This window comes from Otolemur garnettii, unplaced genomic scaffold (genome assembly GCF_000181295.1).
Source record: "Otolemur garnettii isolate 467f Iridium unplaced genomic scaffold, OtoGar3 scaffold00017, whole genome shotgun sequence".
In the NCBI taxonomy this organism is placed as follows: Eukaryota; Metazoa; Chordata; class Mammalia; order Primates; family Galagidae; genus Otolemur; species Otolemur garnettii.
The window spans coordinates 13,825,585-13,845,929 of NW_003852412.1; the positions used below are offsets into that span (position 1 = coordinate 13,825,585).

General features: G+C 41.7%; 1 protein-coding gene across 1 annotated transcript in view; it reads left to right on the top strand.

The window, feature by feature from the left end:
- CMYA5 (cardiomyopathy associated 5) overlaps positions 1–20,345 on the top strand; it is a 105,413-nt gene that overhangs the window by 66,471 nt on the left and 18,597 nt on the right. Inside the window, exons 7-10 of the mRNA XM_003785945.2 lie at positions 2,910–3,028; positions 8,706–8,855; positions 12,101–12,247; positions 13,974–14,121. Coding sequence (XP_003785993.1) covers positions 2,910–3,028; positions 8,706–8,855; positions 12,101–12,247; positions 13,974–14,121 — 564 coding nt within the window. The remainder of the gene's footprint in view (positions 1–2,909; positions 3,029–8,705; positions 8,856–12,100; positions 12,248–13,973; positions 14,122–20,345) is intronic.

Consider the following 20,345-nt stretch of genomic DNA (forward strand, 5'->3'; position numbering starts at 1 on the left):
AGTATCATAACCTTGACTAACACTATGGGCCTCATAGGAAGTGCCACTAATGATGCTAAAAGTGCTTCCAAGAAGCAAAGTCATGACATTGACTTTGCTGAATCACTCAGGATGTACCATATACTGTGGTTACTTGCTGTTTCCCACAGGCAATTTGTCTTGTAAACAGATGATGTGAACTCCTGGTATCAGTAGACATAGTATAGTACTGTAATATCTTTTCCTTAAGAGTTTCTTAATAACATTTTCTTTTCTCTAGCTTACCGTATTATAGGAATACAATGTATATAACATATAACATGCAGAATATGTGTTAACTAACTGTTTATGTTATTGGTTAAGGATTCTTGTCAGCAGTAGGCTCTTAGTAGTTAAGTTTGAGTGAGTTAAAAGTTACATATGGAGTTTTGACTACAGGAGAGATTGGTGCCCCTGACCTCCAGTTTGTTCAAGGGTCAGCTGTAGTTTATTTTACCTTTTCTCCTTCAAATTCTGTCTCCAAAGGCAGTGCTTGTATATGAAATGATTTTTTTTTTGCAACACTAAAAATGCTTAAATTAAAGGATGCTGTCAAACATATTTAGACTCAACATTTGCATATCTTGAAAAACACATTTGCTTAGAAAATGCTGTTCTGTAAGGGGATTCATTTTTTTCTTCATTTTGCTCTTTTGTGTTATTATAATGAGAAAAAGAGTCACAGCCATTGTAGGACCTGCTTATAAAAAGATACCGTCTTGCCATTTCACATGCTGATGTTAAAATTGAACAGGTCAGTGCATAAGGGGAAATGCAAACATTTTGCTTGTGTTGTCTACAACCAGAGCTTTTATGCTACAAAAGTCCTACATTTAGTCAGTGATGTGTCGTGAAAGGGCTTAGCGTATGCACGAGTCACCATTTTTTGTGATTTCTGAGTCTATCATTTCCATCCTCTGCAGCCCCAAAGCCTTAAGTTAGGCTCGTGTTGTCTGCCCTCACCGGGACTATTATAGGGTCCTCTCCGCTAACCTCACTGCCTCTCTAGTCTGACTGCCTGTGCCTTCCTCAGATACTTGTCAGGATATGCTTCTAAATTTCCCTTTTATGACAATTCTGTGGATCTCCTTGCCTTTTCTGTTCTATCCCTAACTGTGTCTCAACTCTCTCATGGGACCTGCCCTTCTGTGTACTGCACTTGTTCACATCTCCATGCCTTTGATCACGAGGCTGTGTCTGGAATGCCCTTACTCCCTTTTCTGCCTAGGAGACTCCTATTCATTCTTTAAGACCCAGCTCAAATGATACCCCCTGTTTGAAGCCCTATTGGAACCATCTCCCCTAAATCAGATGATAGTGAACCATATTATTTTTAACACTTGTTAAGTGTGCAAGGCACTCTTTAAATATTTCAGTTAGGGTGGTGCCTGTGGCTCTGTGAGTAAGGTGCCAGCCCCATATACCAAGGGTGGTGGGTTCAAACCTGGCCCCAGCCAAACTGCAACAACAACAACAACAACAAAAATAGCTGGGTGTTGTGGTGGGCACCTGTAGTCCCAGCTACTTGGGAGGCTGAGGCAAGAGAATCACTTAAGCCCAGGAGTTGGAGATTGTTGTGAGCTGTGACGCCATGGCACTCTACCCAGGGTGACAAAGTGAGACTGTCTCTAAAAAAAAAAAAAAAGAAAAAAGATTTCAGTTATATTTTATAACATTTTTCCTTCATACTTACCAAAATCCAGCACACTGAAAGCCTGTTATCTTTGCCTCAACAAAACCATTGGCCTCTCATTCATTCAAATATATTTATAGATGGGCATGTGCCCAGCATGTGCCAAGGAATGAATTACAATACAGTAGTGAATAAAAGAACATCCTTTCTGAGTATAAATTGTATTTTGGTGAAGTAGTAGATGGATAAAACCCAAACAGATGATGAGAAATTTGAGGGAGAACAGGAAGCTGAGGAGGGGGGGCGGGGCCGGCAGGGCTGCCTGAGCAGCGACCTCTCTGAGGAGCTGACATTTGAACAGAGATTGAAATCAAGCGAAGGAAGGAGTCAGGCAACTACCTGGGAAAACAAAGTCCCAGCAGCCAGCGAGACCCTCTGTGCTGGGAAAGCCAAAGTCCACCTGCCTGGGCAGGTCTTGGGGTTTTTAGCTGCAGGAAGAGAAAACCAGCCTGGTGTCAGGGAGGGCACAGGGGAGGGCTCCTAATTTTCATGCGAAACATACATTTGTTTGCAAACTCTTTTTTCCCTTTCACCCCCTCCAGAGTTAACCTGTGTTTGTTTATTTAAATCCAGATTTCACCTGGAAACAAACGCTAGCATCCGCTGGCATTCCTCCTAAGAGGGCCTTGAGCCTATAAAAGCCCTTAGTTCGAAAGCTGTGGCTTGGTTAGTCTTTTCAGAAGGGTGGACTTTACCCTCTTTGACTTTACCCCATTATCTAGTACAGTGCCTGGCACATAGTAGGGGGACAGTATTTTTTGAATCACAAACGTCTAAAAGCTCCACATTGAGGTCTGAGAACAAGGCCATCCTACAGTGTATAGGTTTCCAGATGGACTCTGAGCATTTATATCCCTTAGAAAATAAAGAAAATAACCATTAAAAGGAAGTCATTTTTAGGACTAACTTTGTAGATAGGAAATTTAAGACCATCTAATTGGATAGTATCTTTTCTAATTGGAGGACAGAGGAATGAAGTTTCTAATATTACCAGTTGCCCAATAACTCTCATAATAAAGAGCTTTGAGGCGTATTTTCAGATTTCGAAACTGTTTACACCCTTTGGGGATATACTAAGAGGCTCTGCCTTATAAAAACCACCACTGCCAACACCAGCTTCATTGTGAACAACTGGGTTCCGCTTTCATTCTGTGTGTTAATGACTTCTTGACTTATGTAGAGTTCTCTGTTGCTGTAGGTTGCTTTCTGCCATGGAGAGCACGGCTTCGTTAGAGAAAATGCCCGCTGCCTTCTCTCTTTTTGAACATTATGATGACGGCTCGGCGAGAAGTGACCAGATGTTGACACAAGTGGCTGGTAGGCATCTCAACGTATTAATTACCTTGATGGAACATGGCAGGTTTTGCTTGTTTGTTTTGTGAAGCTTTTGCATGTAAAGACATACCTAGAAAAAGAAAAGTGTTGGCTGTGAAATTTCAACGCTAGACTCCGAACTAAAGCACGCGGCCAGCATCCCATTTCCACGACTGACTGCCTTTCTAGCTGAAGCTTTGTCTGGTTGTGCCGGGAGACTGAGGAGGTGGGAGAAAGCAGCCAAGAAACCAGAGGGTCTCCTCTTTTTGATTTCTTTTTTTCTTTTAAAAATAGACTTTTTCTCCCTCTCTTGGAGAGTTGTTTACTTCATGCCAGCAGCCAGGTATGGAAAAAAAAATAGAAGTCAAATATTTTCATATGTGTTGAACAGATTTTTCCTCATGAGTGGTTTTCCCCTCTCCAATTCGGTTCTTTTCCTTTTTTTTTTTTTTTTAATTTTTGAACTAAACAGATGAGCTTAGAGAACTAACAGCTCAGCATCATGGTCCGTAGCCAGGAGCCTCCCACTTAACTGTCAGAGCATCCTGCTGGCTCTTCACAATATTTTTTAATGTGCTATTTTAACAAACAGGACAATGAAACTTATTTAGATTCTCAAGGCTGCTGTGTCTCAGTGCCGTTATCAAATTTCACTTACTGTACAATGTGCTCAGATGGCCTCCTCAAAAGATGCTCACTATTCTCCTAAAACGAACTTAAAGATCACAGCTACTCAGGAGGCTGAGGTGGGAGGAACATTTGAGCTCAAGAGTCTGAATCCAGCCAGGGCCACACTGTGTGACCCTGCCTCCAAACCAACCAACCGACCCTAAAAACAAAAATGCCAAAAGATGGCTGTTGTATTTAAATTGACAATTAACTTTCATTCTTGTAGGAAGAGTTTTAGTTGAGTAACTAGGCTCTAAAAAGACAGAACACACATACACACAAACCCCACCAACCCTTTATAAAGTGGTACATTTAGTTACCCTATTTTCTCTAGAAACGTCTCAAAACAAAAGGATGCTTTCTTGTCATGTCTTTGATATTACGAGATTGCATACTATAATTTTGCATATTAGGAAATTCTGATTGACAGAGCTGGTCTTTTGCTTCTCAGAGATTCATTATATGCTGTTGTTCATTTAGAAAGACGTGCTTTGAATACCGGAGGGGCGATGAGGGAACATTTTCTATAATATGTTTTAGAGGTCACAAAGTGGTAATGATTAACTTAGCAAGTGCCTGTGATGGTCCCAATGGTTCGAAGCCCCATAAAGGGGAATGATCTCTTAGTGATAAATGCCTCTTTGTGTGTCTGCTTCACGGAATTGGAGCTCAAGGTGTTGACTTACTGCTAACCTTTGGTCATTTTGTGACCAATGACACCTCTCAGGTAGAAAGTCCTCACCTGGTATCAGAAAGGTTCATCTGGTGACCCCCTACCTAGACTGAGCAGAGATAATGAGGAAAGAATTTTCCAAAGAGAAAGAGAGCCATTTATTCCATTCCTAGGAGATGCCTGACACTTGGAGACTGTTCAGCATATCAAACTATCTTATCTCACAATAGCAGGTTTTTTGTTCTTCTCAGGTGAGGAAAGAGAGGAACAGAAAAACGTCCTATTCTTTGGGGGGGGGGTGCGCCTGTGGCTCAAAGGAGTAGGGCGCCTGCCCCATATACTGGATGTGGCGGGTTCAAACCTGGCTCTGGCCAAAAACTGCACAAAAAAAAATACAGTTACCATATGATCCAGCAATTTTGCCCTTAGGTTTACAGCCAAGAGCAATTTTCCTTCTTTGGTTATAGCCTCAAATGTATGTCCACACAAAAACTTGGACTTAAGTGTTTGCAGCAGCACTAGTCATAATAGCTAAAAAGGAGAAACACCAAATGTGCATCAGTTGAGTAAATACATATATATTCATAAAATGATACATTATTGATTAATAAAAAGGAATAAAGCATTGACACATGCTACAACATGGATAGACCTTAAAAAACATTATCCTTTTAGGGCGGCTCCTATGGCTCAAAGGAGTAGGGCACCGGCCCCATATACCGGAGGTGGTGGGTTCAAACCTGACCCTGGCCAAAAATTGCAAAAAAAAAAAAAAAAGTCCTATTCCTCAAGACCACACAGCTGGTTGGGGCTGTGTGTGGTGGGATGGGAGAGGAGTTTGGCTACACCCACTGCCCTATACCAGAGAGGCAGGGCAAGATCAAAATGGGATCGTGACAGCTTTCTTAACCCTGACTCCTGGGGATTTTTTAAAAATTGTGGTAAAATGCACATAACTTAAAATTCACCATCATTTTATTTTTATTTATTTATTTTTTTGAGATAGAGCCTCAAGCTGGTGCCCTGGCTAGAGTGCTGTGGCGTCACAGCTTACAGCAATCTTTAACTCCTGGGCTTAAGCGATTCTCTTGCCTCAGCCTCCCAATTAGCACCTGTCACAACGCCCGGCTATTTTTTGGTTGTAGTTGTTATTGTTGTTTGGCAGACCCAGGCTGGATTTGAACCTGCCAGCTCTGGTATATGTGGGTGCCTTAGCCGCTTGAGCTATAGGCACTGAGCCAATCTTGCTCATTGTAAAGTTTGCAGTTCAATGGCATTAAGCACATTCACATTACTACACAACTGTCACCATCATCCATCTCCAGACAAAACTGAAACTCTGCATCTATTAAACACTAACTCTCCATTTTACCCCTCCTTCCTCCAGCCCCTGGCCACTGCCATTGTACTTCCTGTGTCTGTGACTCTGACTATTCTAAGTAGTTCATACAAGTGGAATCATACAGTAGTTGTCATTTTGTGACCGGTTTATTTCCTTTTGTATAATATCCTCAAGGTCTATCAATATGGTAACATGTATCAGAATTTCTCCCTTTTCAAGGCTGCATAATATTCCACTTATGCATATACCATATCCATCAACGGACCCTTGGGTTGTTTCTACCTTTTAACTATTGAGAATAATGCTGCCTTCCTGGAATACTTTTGAAAGCCAAGTAGGAAATATGTATTTGGCCACAGATTCTGAAGTCTAAGTTGATTAGTGCTTAATCCCCCCAATATGATGCTTTTTATGGGCAGTTTATCAGGCAGAGGGAATCCATGCAGTGACTCCTCTGCCCAGTTCCTCAGCCCCTAAGGATGAAGCCCTAAACTTCCATTATTTTTTTGCACCATACTTATTCAACTACAGAAGCATAAACAGAATTGCTAACATACAAAATGTGGGCCTTTGATGTCCTTCTGCTGCAAAGGAATCATAAATCCAGCCATATTATCATTAGATTACATCTATGTAGTATTCTTATTCCCTTTTTCATTTTAGAGTTCTCTGAAAAGTAAAAAACAATTCCCGTTTTTGAGAAAAGTCATCTTACCTTTAATGTTTTTGAAGGCAGGAACACATTAAGAACAAAATTCTGTCTAACCTGCATGCTTTACTTAATTCCCTACAACTACTTCTTCCTTAAAATTAGGTAACTTTGGGGGTGAGTTATCAGTTTTTAAGTTTATTCCTTTACTCAGGAGAGAATAAGAAATATGAAAGATGTTACCATTTCTGAACAGCAGATAAAGCTCAATGCATAATTCATAGGAAAAAAGGGGGGAGCATTTTCATTGTTCATGCTTCAAGGAGTTCTCCAAAACTCTAAAAATGATTGAACCTTGTGCATGGCTTTTTGATAAACCTGCGTAACATGAACATTTACTGACCGACATGTATCTGGATGGATTCCTTTAGAATGTGAGACTGACTTCTGCAGAGGGCAAACAGTAAAATCAAAGACAGAATCAGGGTCTCCGGATCACGTCAGTCCCAGGGAGGTGCTCTGACAGGCAGGCGCCATAGGTCCTACCTCCACCTCTGTGACTTACCAGATGACGGGCCTAGTTCACCCCGCACCTTCAGGAGTTTCCTGCCTGTCCCCTTCATTTCCTGTGCTCCTACCAAAGCCCTTGTGTTTTCTGAACGTTAGTGCTGGCCACCTGTCAGGTACTTTGCTATGTACTTGATATACATTGTCTTGCTTCTGTAAAAACCCTGACAGGTAATGCTATTATTATTTTAAAGATGGGGCCACTGAGGCTGTGATAACACTGATACTAAGTGGGAGATCTGGCTTTTCCCCCAGCCCAGCATCTCTGCACTGAAGCTCATGAATTTGACCCTTCTGTTTCGCTTCTCATTTTTCGTAATTATGTATTTCTTTGCCCTTTATGGCTATTGAAATATCCTTAATTTGTCTCTTTTTCTTCCATTCTTTAGACCCATTTATTTTGTATCTCATTTTTACTGTCTTGCTGGACTGACCTTTATTTTCTTTTCCTTTGGTGTCCACGTTTAATCAAGTAACCTCTTTTTATTTTTTCCTACTAACTTCCATTTACTCCAGCAAGAAGAGTAAAGTAATCTCATAAAATTTGGCCTATATTATTTCTGTAAGCTTTTCTCTTCATGAAATTGTTGACTTGGAAAAAATAGCCACAAAAATAAATTTAAAAGCATAATATCTTTTCAACTATGGGGAATGACCTTTTCTTCCAATTTGTATAATATAGTCAATGATTCTGCGTCACAAATTTTGGAGGTGAATTGCATAAGGAGCTTGATTCATGGTTTTATGTATACTATTAATGTTCAACATGCATCATTATAAACTTTAAAAATCTGTAGGAAAACACTTGAGAGTACTATTGCCTTTCAAATTCAGAACAACAGGATTAGATGTCTGAAATATATTAAATAAGTTAATAGACTACTTTTCTGCTATGTAGTTTATATATATATTTTTTATTTTATTAAAAATCTGTAGATATAGCCATGTTGGAAAGAGAAAATGGGACAGTAGTTTCAGAAAATATATTTTGAGAGGTGGAGGCAGGAAGAATGCTTGAGGCCAGGAGTTTGAGATCAGACTAAGCAACATATCCAGACTTTATCTCTACAAAACATAGAAAAAGTTACTCAGGCATGGTGGCACACACCTGCAGTCGCAGTTACTCTGGAGGCTGAGGCAGGAGGATCACTTCAGCCTAGGAGTTTAAGGTTGCAGTGAGCTGTGATGATGCCACTATACTCGAGCCTGGGTAACTGAGTGAAATTCTTTCTCAAAAAAAAATGTATATTTTGGTATTTTATTCATTCTGGTATTTTTCTGCCTTGAAGATGCAGCAACTATATCTTAAAAAAGGTTTCATTTGTCTCTGTTATGAATATAGACTCTATATTGATAGAAAATGATCTACCCTTGATTACCTAGCAAAGCATACTCAAAAGAGCACTTTTTAAAAGGAACAATGAAGAGTTATTTAGTCTGTTGCTCTAAATATAGGACTACAGAAGAGTATTATTGAGTGATTCCATTCTTGGATCCATTTGTGGTTATTTCCGGGTGTATTACGGTGTACATGCACACACACAAATGCACAGAGAACATTCTGGAGGGGTGCGTACTCAACCGACAGTGAGAGCATCCAAGGAACGTCACTGGGGTAGGAGTTATTGGTGACAAAGCACTGCTTCCACTTTTACTCCATCTATTTCTGTATTTGAAATACAAACGATTGTATCATTTTTTTTTCAAAAAGCATAAGTAAATTTTGCCAGAAAAGGAACAAAAAGAGCATTAGTTGTAATCAAACCTGTTTATATTCCAGTTCCACAGCCTCCTAGATTAGAACCTCAGGAACCGAATTCTGCCACTGGCACCACGATCGCGGTTTATTGGAGCAGGAACAAGGAAGACGTCATCGACTCGTTCCAGGTTTACTGCATGGAGGAGCCCCAAGATGACCAAGAAGTAAACGGTAGGGTTGCTAATGCCAGTGCAGGCGCAGGTGTGTGTTTAGATATCTTAATGTGAGACATTTAAACAAAACCCCATAAAATCATAACACAGAAGCAAAATTTGGAAAGCAGGATCAAGGGAAATAAATATGCATAAATGTCGTCCTAATAGTCAGCATTAATATTATAAATGAGATTCCCGTCTGGCTTTGCGCTCTCAGGGTAACAGGAAGAGTTAGGGAGGAGTTTCAAGGAAAACAAAGTTTTCATTAGTACAGAAGTCTGAAAGAAAAGTGTGATGTGGGTCACTTGGTAGGGGACTAACAAGCTGTGTACAGGACAGTGTCCTCCACAATGACCTGAATGCAAATGAGGCTTTGGATGTCACAGCCGGCAGTTTCTCAGGTCCCCCTCTGATGAGAGCCACAAACAAGCGAGGAGGTTCATTCACTGCTCACAGTTCGGAAGGCGTGGGCTTAGGTACGGCGTAGTCTTCTGGGGTGGATAGAAGTGATAGTGCTTGGGAGGGTGAATGGCTGGTATGTCTCATAGATGAGCCTCTGTCGCTGTCTGTGTGCTCAGTCAGACTTCCAGTAAGACCAGGCAGTTTGAAGTTTACTTCCCAATGAATCAGACCTGGGAGTGCTGCCACTCTGTGCGGCTTATGAAGCCAGAGCCACATACTTTGGAGACCAGATGAATATGTGGCAGGATCGCCATCCTATTCAAAACTCCAGCTCCCAATTTATACTCATGAATGAGTGGTAATATATTTTACTGTTACTGATATTTAAGGCTTTTGAAATGTCATTTGATTATTTAGGAAAAATTTTAAAAAGCAGCTGTAGGCACCGTGTAATGTTGGCTAGGTTTGTCAATAAAGACTCCTATGTTGTTAAAGACCTACTTCCATGTGCCCATCAGAACGCAATGAAATAAATGTTACTATCTCCCTTTGCAAATGAGAAAACTGATTCGGGTTAAGTCATTTGCCTAAGGCCACACAACTTGTACATGACAGGGACAGATTCAAAAACTGATCTTTCGGACTTATACTTTTGTTTGTTTTGTTATACTACACTTTGCATCTTTATCCAGCTGTTTCATGAAACACTATGGCTCTCTGAGAACACTTAACAGGTAGTTGTTGCCTGGAGCACCTTCGTATGTGTGTGACCTCTACCCACACCCCCACTCCCATATCCCACCCCAAACACGTCCCTATCCTGTGTATCTCACTGGTTCTATGCTTTGGACTGTGCTGATGACAGCTGATCTGATGATCAGCTCTGGGATACTGTACCTTGTCCCTTGTGTAACAGGGTCTCCGGTAACATGCATCCTTAAAGCGAGTGTCAAGGTAATAGGACCTCAAAGGAATGATTCCAGTGAAAACTGCAGCCACAGCTGCTGGGCTGTGGGGGAAATGTTTTTCAGTGTATGATCAAGTCCTTATGGCATTCTTTAAACTGAACTTTCTATCCAGAAATTATAGCTCATTGGAAAAGAGCATAGCTCATTAGAGAGACCTGCTGGGTTGAAGAGCTCCTAAATATCTTTTAAAGAAACAATCTGGGCCTTTAACTGGAGGAGTTTTAAAGATGTGACATTTAAGAGTAATAAGGGAGGATAACTGAAATTACTATAGGCTAATTTTAAGAAGAAAACCATTCTTTGTAAAGGAGGGGCCGAGCACGGTGGCTCCTCCTATAATCCTAGCACCCTGGGAGGCTGAGGCAGTTAGATTGAGTTTAGGCGTTGGAGACCAGCCTGAGCAAGAGTGAGACCCTGTCTCTCTCTCTCTCTTTTTTTTGGAGACAGAGGCTCCCTTTGTCTCCCCCAGTAGAGTACCATAGCATCATAGCTCACAGCAACCTCAAACTCTTGGACTCAAGTGATTCTCTTGCCTCAGCTTCCTGAGTTAGCTGAGACTACAGGTGCCTGCCACAACACTTGGCTATTTTTAGAAAGGAGGTCTTGCTCTGGGTCAGACTGCTCTCAAAGCTGTGACCTCAAGCAATCCACCCACCTCAGCCTCCCAGAGTGCTAGGATTACAAGCATGAGCCACTGCACATGGCCCAGGACCCCCGTCTCCAAAAAATAGCTGGGCAGGTGGCACCTGTGGCCAGTGGGTAGGGCATCAGCCCCATATACCAAGAGTGGCAGGTTTGAACCCAGCCCTGGCCAAACTGCAACAAAAAATAGCTGGGCGTTGTGTCAGGCACCTGTAGTCCCAGCTACTTGGGAGGCTAAGGCAAGATAATTGCCTAAGCCCAGGAGTTGGAGACTGTGAGATGCGACATTATGGCACTCTATCAAGGGTAATAAAGTGAGACTCTATCTCAAAACTCAGGAGGCTGAGGGAAGAGAATCACTTAAGCCCAAGAGTTTGAGGTTGCTGTGAGCTATGATGCCATGGCACTCTACCAAGGGTGACAAAGTGAGTCTCTGTCTCAAAAAAGACAGAGACTCAAAAAAAAAGACTCTCAAAAAAAAGATAATAATAATAAATAAAATAAAATAAAATGGAGAGAAAATTTTCAGTAAGAATAATCAGATTGGCCCAAAGGGGCAGGTGTATAAAATGGTGTTAACATTTACTGTAAAAATATTGAAAGAAAATTTATTGAAGAATTTTTTAAAGGAAAATGTCTAGATTGTATAAAGTTACTTCTTAGAACAGCTTATGATCTATCAAAGTTTTCAAAGTATTTCTATAAATTGTGGAATTCTCTAGCTGAAAGATTCTGGAATATATTAGAAGGAACCAGGATTTGAAACTGGGAAAGTCATACTGAATACCAAAATAGTTTACTAATCTGTCAAGATGCTTTCTTTATAAGTTTTAAAACACAGGGTTGTCCCTTTTTTAGTGATACACACTTCTGTAAGTTGGCATTCATTCTTGGACTTTCTTGAGACTGTTTTACTGAGATTTAAGCTACCATAAACTCTATGTAATTTTAATATTTGCTTTTGAAATAAGTTACTTTAATTGTGGTATATGAAGCTCAGAATCTTACTAATATGCTATTTTTTTCTGGTAAGTGTTCACAAGAAATACTATGTCTTTCTAAATATCTCTTTTCAGAATGCGATTGCTTTCTTAATGCTTTCTAAACAGCTAGTTATCATATATAATGGCGTGTAAGGCTATCAGTTTGAGATTTCCACTGGAGAAAAAAAATCACAGACTATGTTTCCCAATAACTTTCACTTAACTTTGGAAGACACCTTAGAGTTTGTGATTGTGTTTTATGCTAGAGTTGGTAGAAGAATACAGAGTGACAGTGAAAGAAAGCTACTGCATTTTCGAAGATTTAGAACCTGACCGCTGCTATCAAGTGTGGGTTATGGCCGTGAACTTCACTGGATGCAGTCTGCCCAGTGAAAGGGCAATTTTTAGAACAGGTAAGGAGATGCTAAGGGGGTGTTGGAAGGCTTTACTCAATTCTTCAGACTCTTGAGATCACCAATAATTAATTATTGATTAGGCACCTACAATCTGTTGGGTGTTGTGCAAAGTCCTTTGTATGTAACGATGAATGACTGGGTTCTTGTTCTTAAAAAGCTCATAGTCAACAGGGAGGAGGACACAGAAAATCAGAAGATCACGGAAAATGTGTGGGAAGGGCCATGATCCACATAGGCACAGGTTATTATGAAAGCACTCCAGGTGGTACCCAAGACAGACTGCGGCAGGGGAAGGATTAGGAATGGTTTCCTAGAACTGATGCCTACATGAAATGCTTAAACTAAGGATCAGTAAGAAGTCATGTGTTAAAGCATATTCCCCTTGAAGATGTATGACCAGAGGCATTGAGGTAAGAAACAGTATGGAGTGTGCAGATGCTGTAAGAAGTTTGGTGTTGTTTCTGAGACTTAAAAACAAAGAGAGGAGGCCAGGCATGGTGGCTCCTGCTTATCATCCCAGCTCTCTGGGAGGTCAAGGCAGAAGGACTGCTTGAGCTCAGGAGTTCAAGAACAGGGTAAGCAAGAATGAGACCCTGCCTCTACTAAAAGTAGAAAAATTAGCCAAGCATGGTGGCACATGCCTGTAGTCCCAGCTACTCAGAAGGGTGAGGCAGGAGGATGGCTTAAACTCAGGAGTTTGAGGCTTTAGTGAGCTATAATCCTATCACTGCTTTCTAACTAGGGCAACAGAGTGATACTCTGTCTAAAAAAAAAAAAGAGAGAGAAGAAAGAGAGGATGAGAAAGGCTAGCATACAGAGGCTGTGCTTGCAAGTAAGTAACTTGGGCTGTGCCATATGGGTACAGGGAGCCCCAGAAAGATTTTAAGCAATGATATTCAACTGGGAATATATTCAGGTGATAAAATCTTTTCACAAGGAGCTGAAGGAGGAGGTGTAGTATAAACCAAGGCTGCATTGCCTTCAAGATAATTGTACCTGCCTCAGGGGAAAGGATAGCTTCCTCCCCCTCTTCATCCTTTTGTCTTGCTTTTTTGGTTTTTTTTTTTTTTTTTCTTGAGATAGGTTCTTATTCCATTGCCTGGGCTGGAGTACAGTGGCATCATCATAACTCACTGCAACCTCAAATTTCTGTGCTCAAACAATCCTCCTGCTTCAGCCTCCCAAGTAGCACTATAAGAAAGTGCTACCATGCCCACCTAATTTTTCTATTTTTTGTAGAGACAAGGTCTCATGATGTTACCCAGTTTGGTAACATCTGTTACTCCTGGCCTCAAGCAATTTCCCTGCCTGGGCCTCCCCAAATCCTGAGGTTACAGGCATGAGCCACACCACCTAGCCTCCTCTTGCCTTTTACAAGTCATTATTGAGCACTTATTGAGGCCCAGGTCATGGCTGCCTTTTGTGTAAAGGGAGAGGAGTGAGAATCTTTATTTTTTTTTATGTGTATTGATATAAAGATCTTGGTGGGATTAATAGGAAGCTAACCTTAGAGGCTGTCTGGGGATGGGTGAGAATTGGGCGATTTCAAAGGCAGAAGAGGGAGAGAGACTTCACCGTATAAATTTTGATCCCTTTGAATTTTCAACCCAGAATAAATTTTCTGAGACAAAAAGTAAATATAAAATCATGCCCAAGCAGTCCTCCTAGTCCTGCGAAGTGGAGCTGACTTCACTGCACAATTGTCTTGGTTCTCTCTCTGCAGCACCCTCCACCCCTGTGATCCGTGCTGAGGACTGTACGGTGTGTTGGAACACGGCCACTATCCGGTGGCGGTCTGCCAATCCAGATGCCACGGAGACCTACACGCTGGAGTACTGCCGACAGCACTCTCCAGAGGGGGAGGGTCTCAGGTAAGGCTCCCTCTCCACAGAGAAGCCACCCAAAGCTCCAGGAACCGAGCTCTGGGGTGGGGTGTTCACCAAGGGAGAAAAGCATCCCCGAATCCTGCTGAGTTAATTAAGCTGTTGACTTGATTTGCAGCTCCATCACTATTCATCAATGAACTCCACATTTGTAATAAAACACACGCTACAATGCAGAATAATGCCTCTCTTATAAGAAAAATGTATGCAAATCTTAATGATGGAACATTCTTCGAGGTATATTTAACTTCAGTCATTAGACAGGATTTATGCATATTTCATGCGCTTTTTACTAGCGATATCAGAATAGGCACCACCTAACTCACGAAACTAATAGTGAGCTTGTGTATAATGTAAACCTGAATGTCTCCATGATATATTGGTAACATAAAGGAGCTAATCACATATATATTATCACAGAGACATAACTGCCCCTCCAAGAGCATGAAGAACCTTAAGAGATTCTGCTAGGGAAAAAGAAATGTGAATCTCTCACTAAAATGATGACGCTAACATTTATCAATAAAGAGCCATGCATCTTCAAGGCATTTGGCAAAAGTTGACTCATCTTCAGAGGAGGTATATTCTTAACCTTCCATCTCCTGGCTATAGAGCAACATCCCAGACCAAGACACATAGTTGGACTGTTATTATTGTTTGTATTTTGATAGAGACATTTTTTGGTTTTTCTTTTTAAATAAGTTTACTGAGATAAACTATTTTGGTAGGATATGGAACTTGGGAATAATGGCGTGAAATTAGGCTGCTTTTGAATAAAGCGTATTATTTAAGCTCTTGATTATGTTCATGATCAACAACTATTTAGTTATGATGCGAGGTTTCATATGAGTGAGAAATAATTATAGGTTCTTTCAACTTGAAGATAGGCTTCACAAAATAATGATCAAAGGATGAATTAATGTTCGACGGGCTGTTTGGGTGGGATGTAGGCATTTCAGCTGAAGTGTGAACATAGTACTTGTACAAGAAACAGCATCTCTATTAACGTGCCAATTGAGGAAAGGCAGACTTGGGGAATTAATAGATAGCTGAGGTGAACGCCATCCAGGACAGGCAGAGGAGAACTGACTTGTATTCAGCATTTACTGTGTGCCAGTCCCCGTCCCAAGTGCTTTCAGTAGGTGGCCTCATTTAATCCTTACAAGAACTCTAAGGGAAAACAGACCCTTTGAGAGGCTACTCAGCTAGTGAGTAATGATTGTGATTCAAACCTCAGTTTGTCAGACTTCAAAGTCCAAGCTGCTAACCCCCATTTGGTGTCACTTAGGGAAGTCCTGGACCTAACCTGTGAAAACCCTTTGGTGATGAGAACACTGTCAGGAGTATCCGACTCCCAGGGCAACCTTCTCCTGCCCCATTCTCTACCATCAGTAAGGACAACCCAGTTCTCTCTGAGGCAAGCTCAGACTGCTAAGGAAAGCTCTAAATGACTCACTTCTGTTATGGCATCAGTCCCCAGCTGGCATTTGCATAAATCATATCAGCACAGTTGGATATTTAAATCAGCAGAAATCTGGAAACCCTAAGACCTAGTAGCCATCCAACTGAGGAAACTGTGATGTCATCTTGTAAAAGTGGCTATAGGGAGAAGGGAAAGGAAGGAATGGGAGCCACTGAGGGCGTTCAGCCTGCCAGGCGCAGGTGCTGTGTTTATTCTCAGTTAACCTTCTCAGCAATCCTATGAGGTGGGTAATGACCTCCCTTGAATCAGACTTAAATCTGGCCAATGTATTAAAAGATAAAGTGAGCATTTGGGGTCAGGCTTCAAACCCAGTCTATCTTATTCTTTCTACTACCATAAAAACTGCTGTCACTGGGCCGCACCTGTGGCTCAAAGGAGTAAGGCGCTGGCCCCATATACTGGAGGTGGTGGGTTCAAACCCAGCCTCGGCCAAAAACTCCCCCCCCCCAAAAAAACCCAAACAAACAAACAAAAATAACCCTGTTGTCACTAACAGACTGAGTTAGCATACCTCAACATCCTGACAATTGGAGCTTACTGTGTATCTTTAGTTTCCTTTGTCTCATGGAAAGTGTACATACTAAGAACACAGTATAGAAAATTGTATGGAGATGTATCAAAGAACTTGAAGTAGACCTACCATTGGATCCAGCAATCCCACTTTAGGAAAGGAAAAAAAAGACATTTCATAAAAAGGACACCTGCACTTGAATGTTTATAACAGCACAATTCACATTTGCAAAGACATGAACACAACCCAAGTGCCCACCAGTACATGAATGGCTTGATAAAATGTGACATATGCATGCCCTGGAGCACTACTCAGCCATAAAAAATGGTGATCTAGTGTCCTTTGTGACACCCGGGAGGAACTGGAAACCATTCTTCTAAGTGACACATCACAAGAATGGAGAAACAGTGACCAAATTGGAACCACTCAATCAATACTTAAGTGCACATGTGAAAGAAAATCTCAATGAAAATCAATCTGGGGAGAGAGGAGAAGAGGGGATGGGTAAAGTCACACCTATTAAATACAGTGCACAGTATCTGGGTGAAGGGCACACTTATAACTTTGACTCAATTTGTGCAAAAACAAAGTATGCAAACAAAATATGTACCCTTTAATATTCTATAATTAAAGAAAAAAGAAAGAATACACTACTATTCAAACTGTCTTTAAGGTTTGTCCTTTCTCTGATTGTTTTCAAAACTAAAACAAAGAAGGGTTCATTTGATATCAACAATGCAGTCCAAACAAATCCTTCTATCAAAGCCAGAGAAAGGAATGACGATGGTTCACACCTGTAATCCTAGCACTCTGGGAGGCTGATGGTTCACACCTGTAATCCTAGCACTCTGGAAGGCTGAGAAGGATGGATTGCCTGAGCTCAGGAATTCAAGACCAGCCTGAGCAAGAACAAAACCCCATCTCTACTAAAAATAGAAAACTTAGCCAGACATTGTGGCAGCTCCTGTGGTGCCAGCTACTTGGGAGGGCTTGAACCCAGGAGTTTGAGGTTGCTGTGAACTAGGTTAATGCCATGGTACTCTAGTCAGGGGTACTAGAGTGACACTCTCTCTCTCAAAAAAAAGCAAGACCAAAACTGAATTTATTAAAACTTAAGTCTTGTCATTAGTTTATTGTATTTGAGACTTAGCCAGTGGATTGATTTTTATTTTTCTTGTGGCAGGACAACATATTAGGGCCTGGGTAAGCAGGAGTTTATAGTGGTTAAAGAATAATACAAAGGGTTCTTTGTTAGTGACTGGACATACATAATCCAGCAAGTTTACCAAGGAAGGGAAGTCCCTCATTCAGAGTGCTGTTGATATTTGAAGCTGTGTTGGAGATGGAGCTGTTTTCTAATCAGGGGCTGAGAGACCGTTCACTGCTGGCATGTGAAAAGGTATGCCTGATCCACAGTCCAGGGCTAAATCTCCAGCCTCCAAATCCCTGCTGAGTCTGAGAGTAGGTAATTTTTTTGAAGAAAGCAATATTTTCTTGGCCATAAATTGCTACACTATTCACTCGCTAAGTCTCTCGCTGACACACCACATCAGAGCCATGCCTCATCAGAATGAGCCACAACGTCTTACCCCAGGCTGGCATCAACAGACTGTGGTGTAGTCCATCCCTAATCTCAGAGCCCCAGGACTGCAAAACTCATTTGTATCTCTTTGGTTCTCCAATTTGACAGTTATGGAGAGGAAGAAAATTCTGCTCTTTGACAGTGGCCATGTGTCGTAGGTCTTTTGACCATCTGGTTCTGACAACAAACTTTAAAACATTCCTTACAGGGTCTGGTGTTTCAAACTCTATATAATGTCAATTATTTAACTAAAATCTATTAATACATAGCTCAATCCTGAAGATGTCAGCTGCGGAGAACCAGTCTGACAGTAGACTCAAAACTTGTTCACTTATGGCCAACAAATGCAAACGCTCCCATCTTTTTTCCCTTGTATTAGAACCTCATTCTTCACTTTGGTTTTCTGCACAGCAATGGATAATTAGAGTTACTTTGTCTCTTGGAAAGAACCAAGAGTTGTCTGGTCTCACTCTCTTGCTGGCTTCATGAAGGGATCATTATGTAAGGCTGTAGCCTCAATGTCTGGGACAGCCTCTGGTATACGGTAGCTATTCAAGACATGTGTTACCTGAATGGGTAAATATCAACTAACACCAGACACATAGCAGGGACCAATAAGACAAATAGATCAGCTTTGAGATAATTCTTATGCAAAATGAGAAAACTTAAAATTGTGTCATCAAAGTAAAGAAGAATGGGTGAATGAATTAATTTTAGTGGTTGGATACTTAACGAGGAGATAGGACTAGTCAGATCTCTGGGCTAGAAACCTTTCCATGGATCAATTATAGGGAAGATCACTTACAATCTTGCTTATCCACTGTTTGTATAACCCTTACCTAGGTTCTGGGTTCCATGGAAAAACCCTATAGTACTAAACCACATCCAAAAATTGATCCAAAGGGTAGAGAGAGGGGTCAAAGGTTACTTCCTTGTGCTAGCTCAGTTTGACTGACCCTTTGACCATAAACTGGGAAGGTGAGGAACTTATCTGTGTAGATTCTCCCCACATGTCTGTTTGATGGATGAGTGAATGGGATTAGCTAATCTTTTGCCCTTGGCCACTTCAAGTCATCTAACTGATTAGAATCTGTGGCAAAAGAGAGAAGAAACAAAAACTAAAGGAGTTCACATCTCTCTCCTGCACCCAAACCCTGAAAAGGTGGGCAGGCAGCCTTAAAAGCTCTGGTCTGTTGTAGGAAGAGAAGTTGAAATGAAACAAAAAAAAGGGGAGCAAAGGATAAATAAATCACACACACACACACTCACACACGCGGAGAGAGCGCATTGAGTGGCTCCTGGACTGGGGAACCTATGTTCATTCTCCCAGTATCACGGCCACTAGATATTCCAATTTAAGACCAAAGGTGCTAGTTGAACCCTTACGATGGGTGTTTGAATGAGCCTACTTTGCCCTCGAGTTTCATGACACGGTGTCTGAAATAGCTGAACGATTGCCTTCCTTCCAGAATCCTCACTGAAAACGTATTTGCATATTTTTGCGTGTGGGCACTGAGGCTGAGTCCCAGCAGTCGGCCCCTGTCGGGGTTGGGGTGGGCGGGAGTGACAATCCCGGCTTGTGTGTGGGGGTTGAGGGAGCTCCTACTCACCCTTTTCCTGTTTTTCTTTGAATGCTCTCCTCAGGTTGGGTGGGCTTAAAACACTTTCAAAAATTTTCCACCGCTCTGCTGTTTCCTCAGCTGTTCTGTCTCTCCTGTGTGGAGAGAAGTCAGCAGAAGTGTGGGTGGAGGAGGGAAAACTGAGAGAAATATAGTACAGGGATTAGCTGTGTGGGCTGTGCAGGGAGAAGCCGTGTATTGAATGACAAATCTGTGAGACTCAATACGCCACAAAATAGTTGGGAATGAGCGTCCTGCTCCCTGGGGCCCCAGCTATGGGTGGGTAGGGAGACCCGCCCTTGGGATACCCTCTGGGGTGCACATTCCCAGGGGAGGAGGCTCTAGGTGTGGGCTGGGCCGTGAGTTCATGTTCCTCCTGCTTCCAGCTTTAGGGGCCACAGCTGGTGGAGCAGGAACAGAATTGCCCATCAGAGGTGGGTGTTCCAGTTGGGGACACCCCCAGCTCTGTCTAAATAATAAGGACAAATAAAGGTGAGTTTCCTAATGAATTTAGGGCCTGAGTAGGAGTGAAGAATCCCACTCCGAGCTTTCTTTTCTTTTCATTTTTATAATTTTGTTACAAAGTTTTCAGATAGCTAGGACCTGACTGGCATGCCAACAGCAAGTCACTGGACCTTGTCTGCAACCCGGGGGTAAAGCAGGCAGTTATTCCTGCTCCATCCTCGGTTCTTAGGGTGATGGGAGGGCCAGTGACATGATTAGGCCAAACTTTGATGAGTAAGGAAGAGCTAGTTGCCAACCTTTGTGTGGTATTGTTCTGCTGATCCAGTTGCTATGTCTCTCTCCAGGGAGCCTTTGGGAGGGTGAGTTATGTGAAGAGGATTTTTATATCCCCAGCACTTTTGGCATTCAGCTGTTTATAAATGAAATCTTTTTTTCTCCAATGACCTTAATTTGATCTGATCATTTAAAAATTCCCATACACTTCCTAGTTTTACAGTAAAATCTCAGTCAATTGAAACCCGACCTATTCCTTTACTTCTAACTTATGTTCTG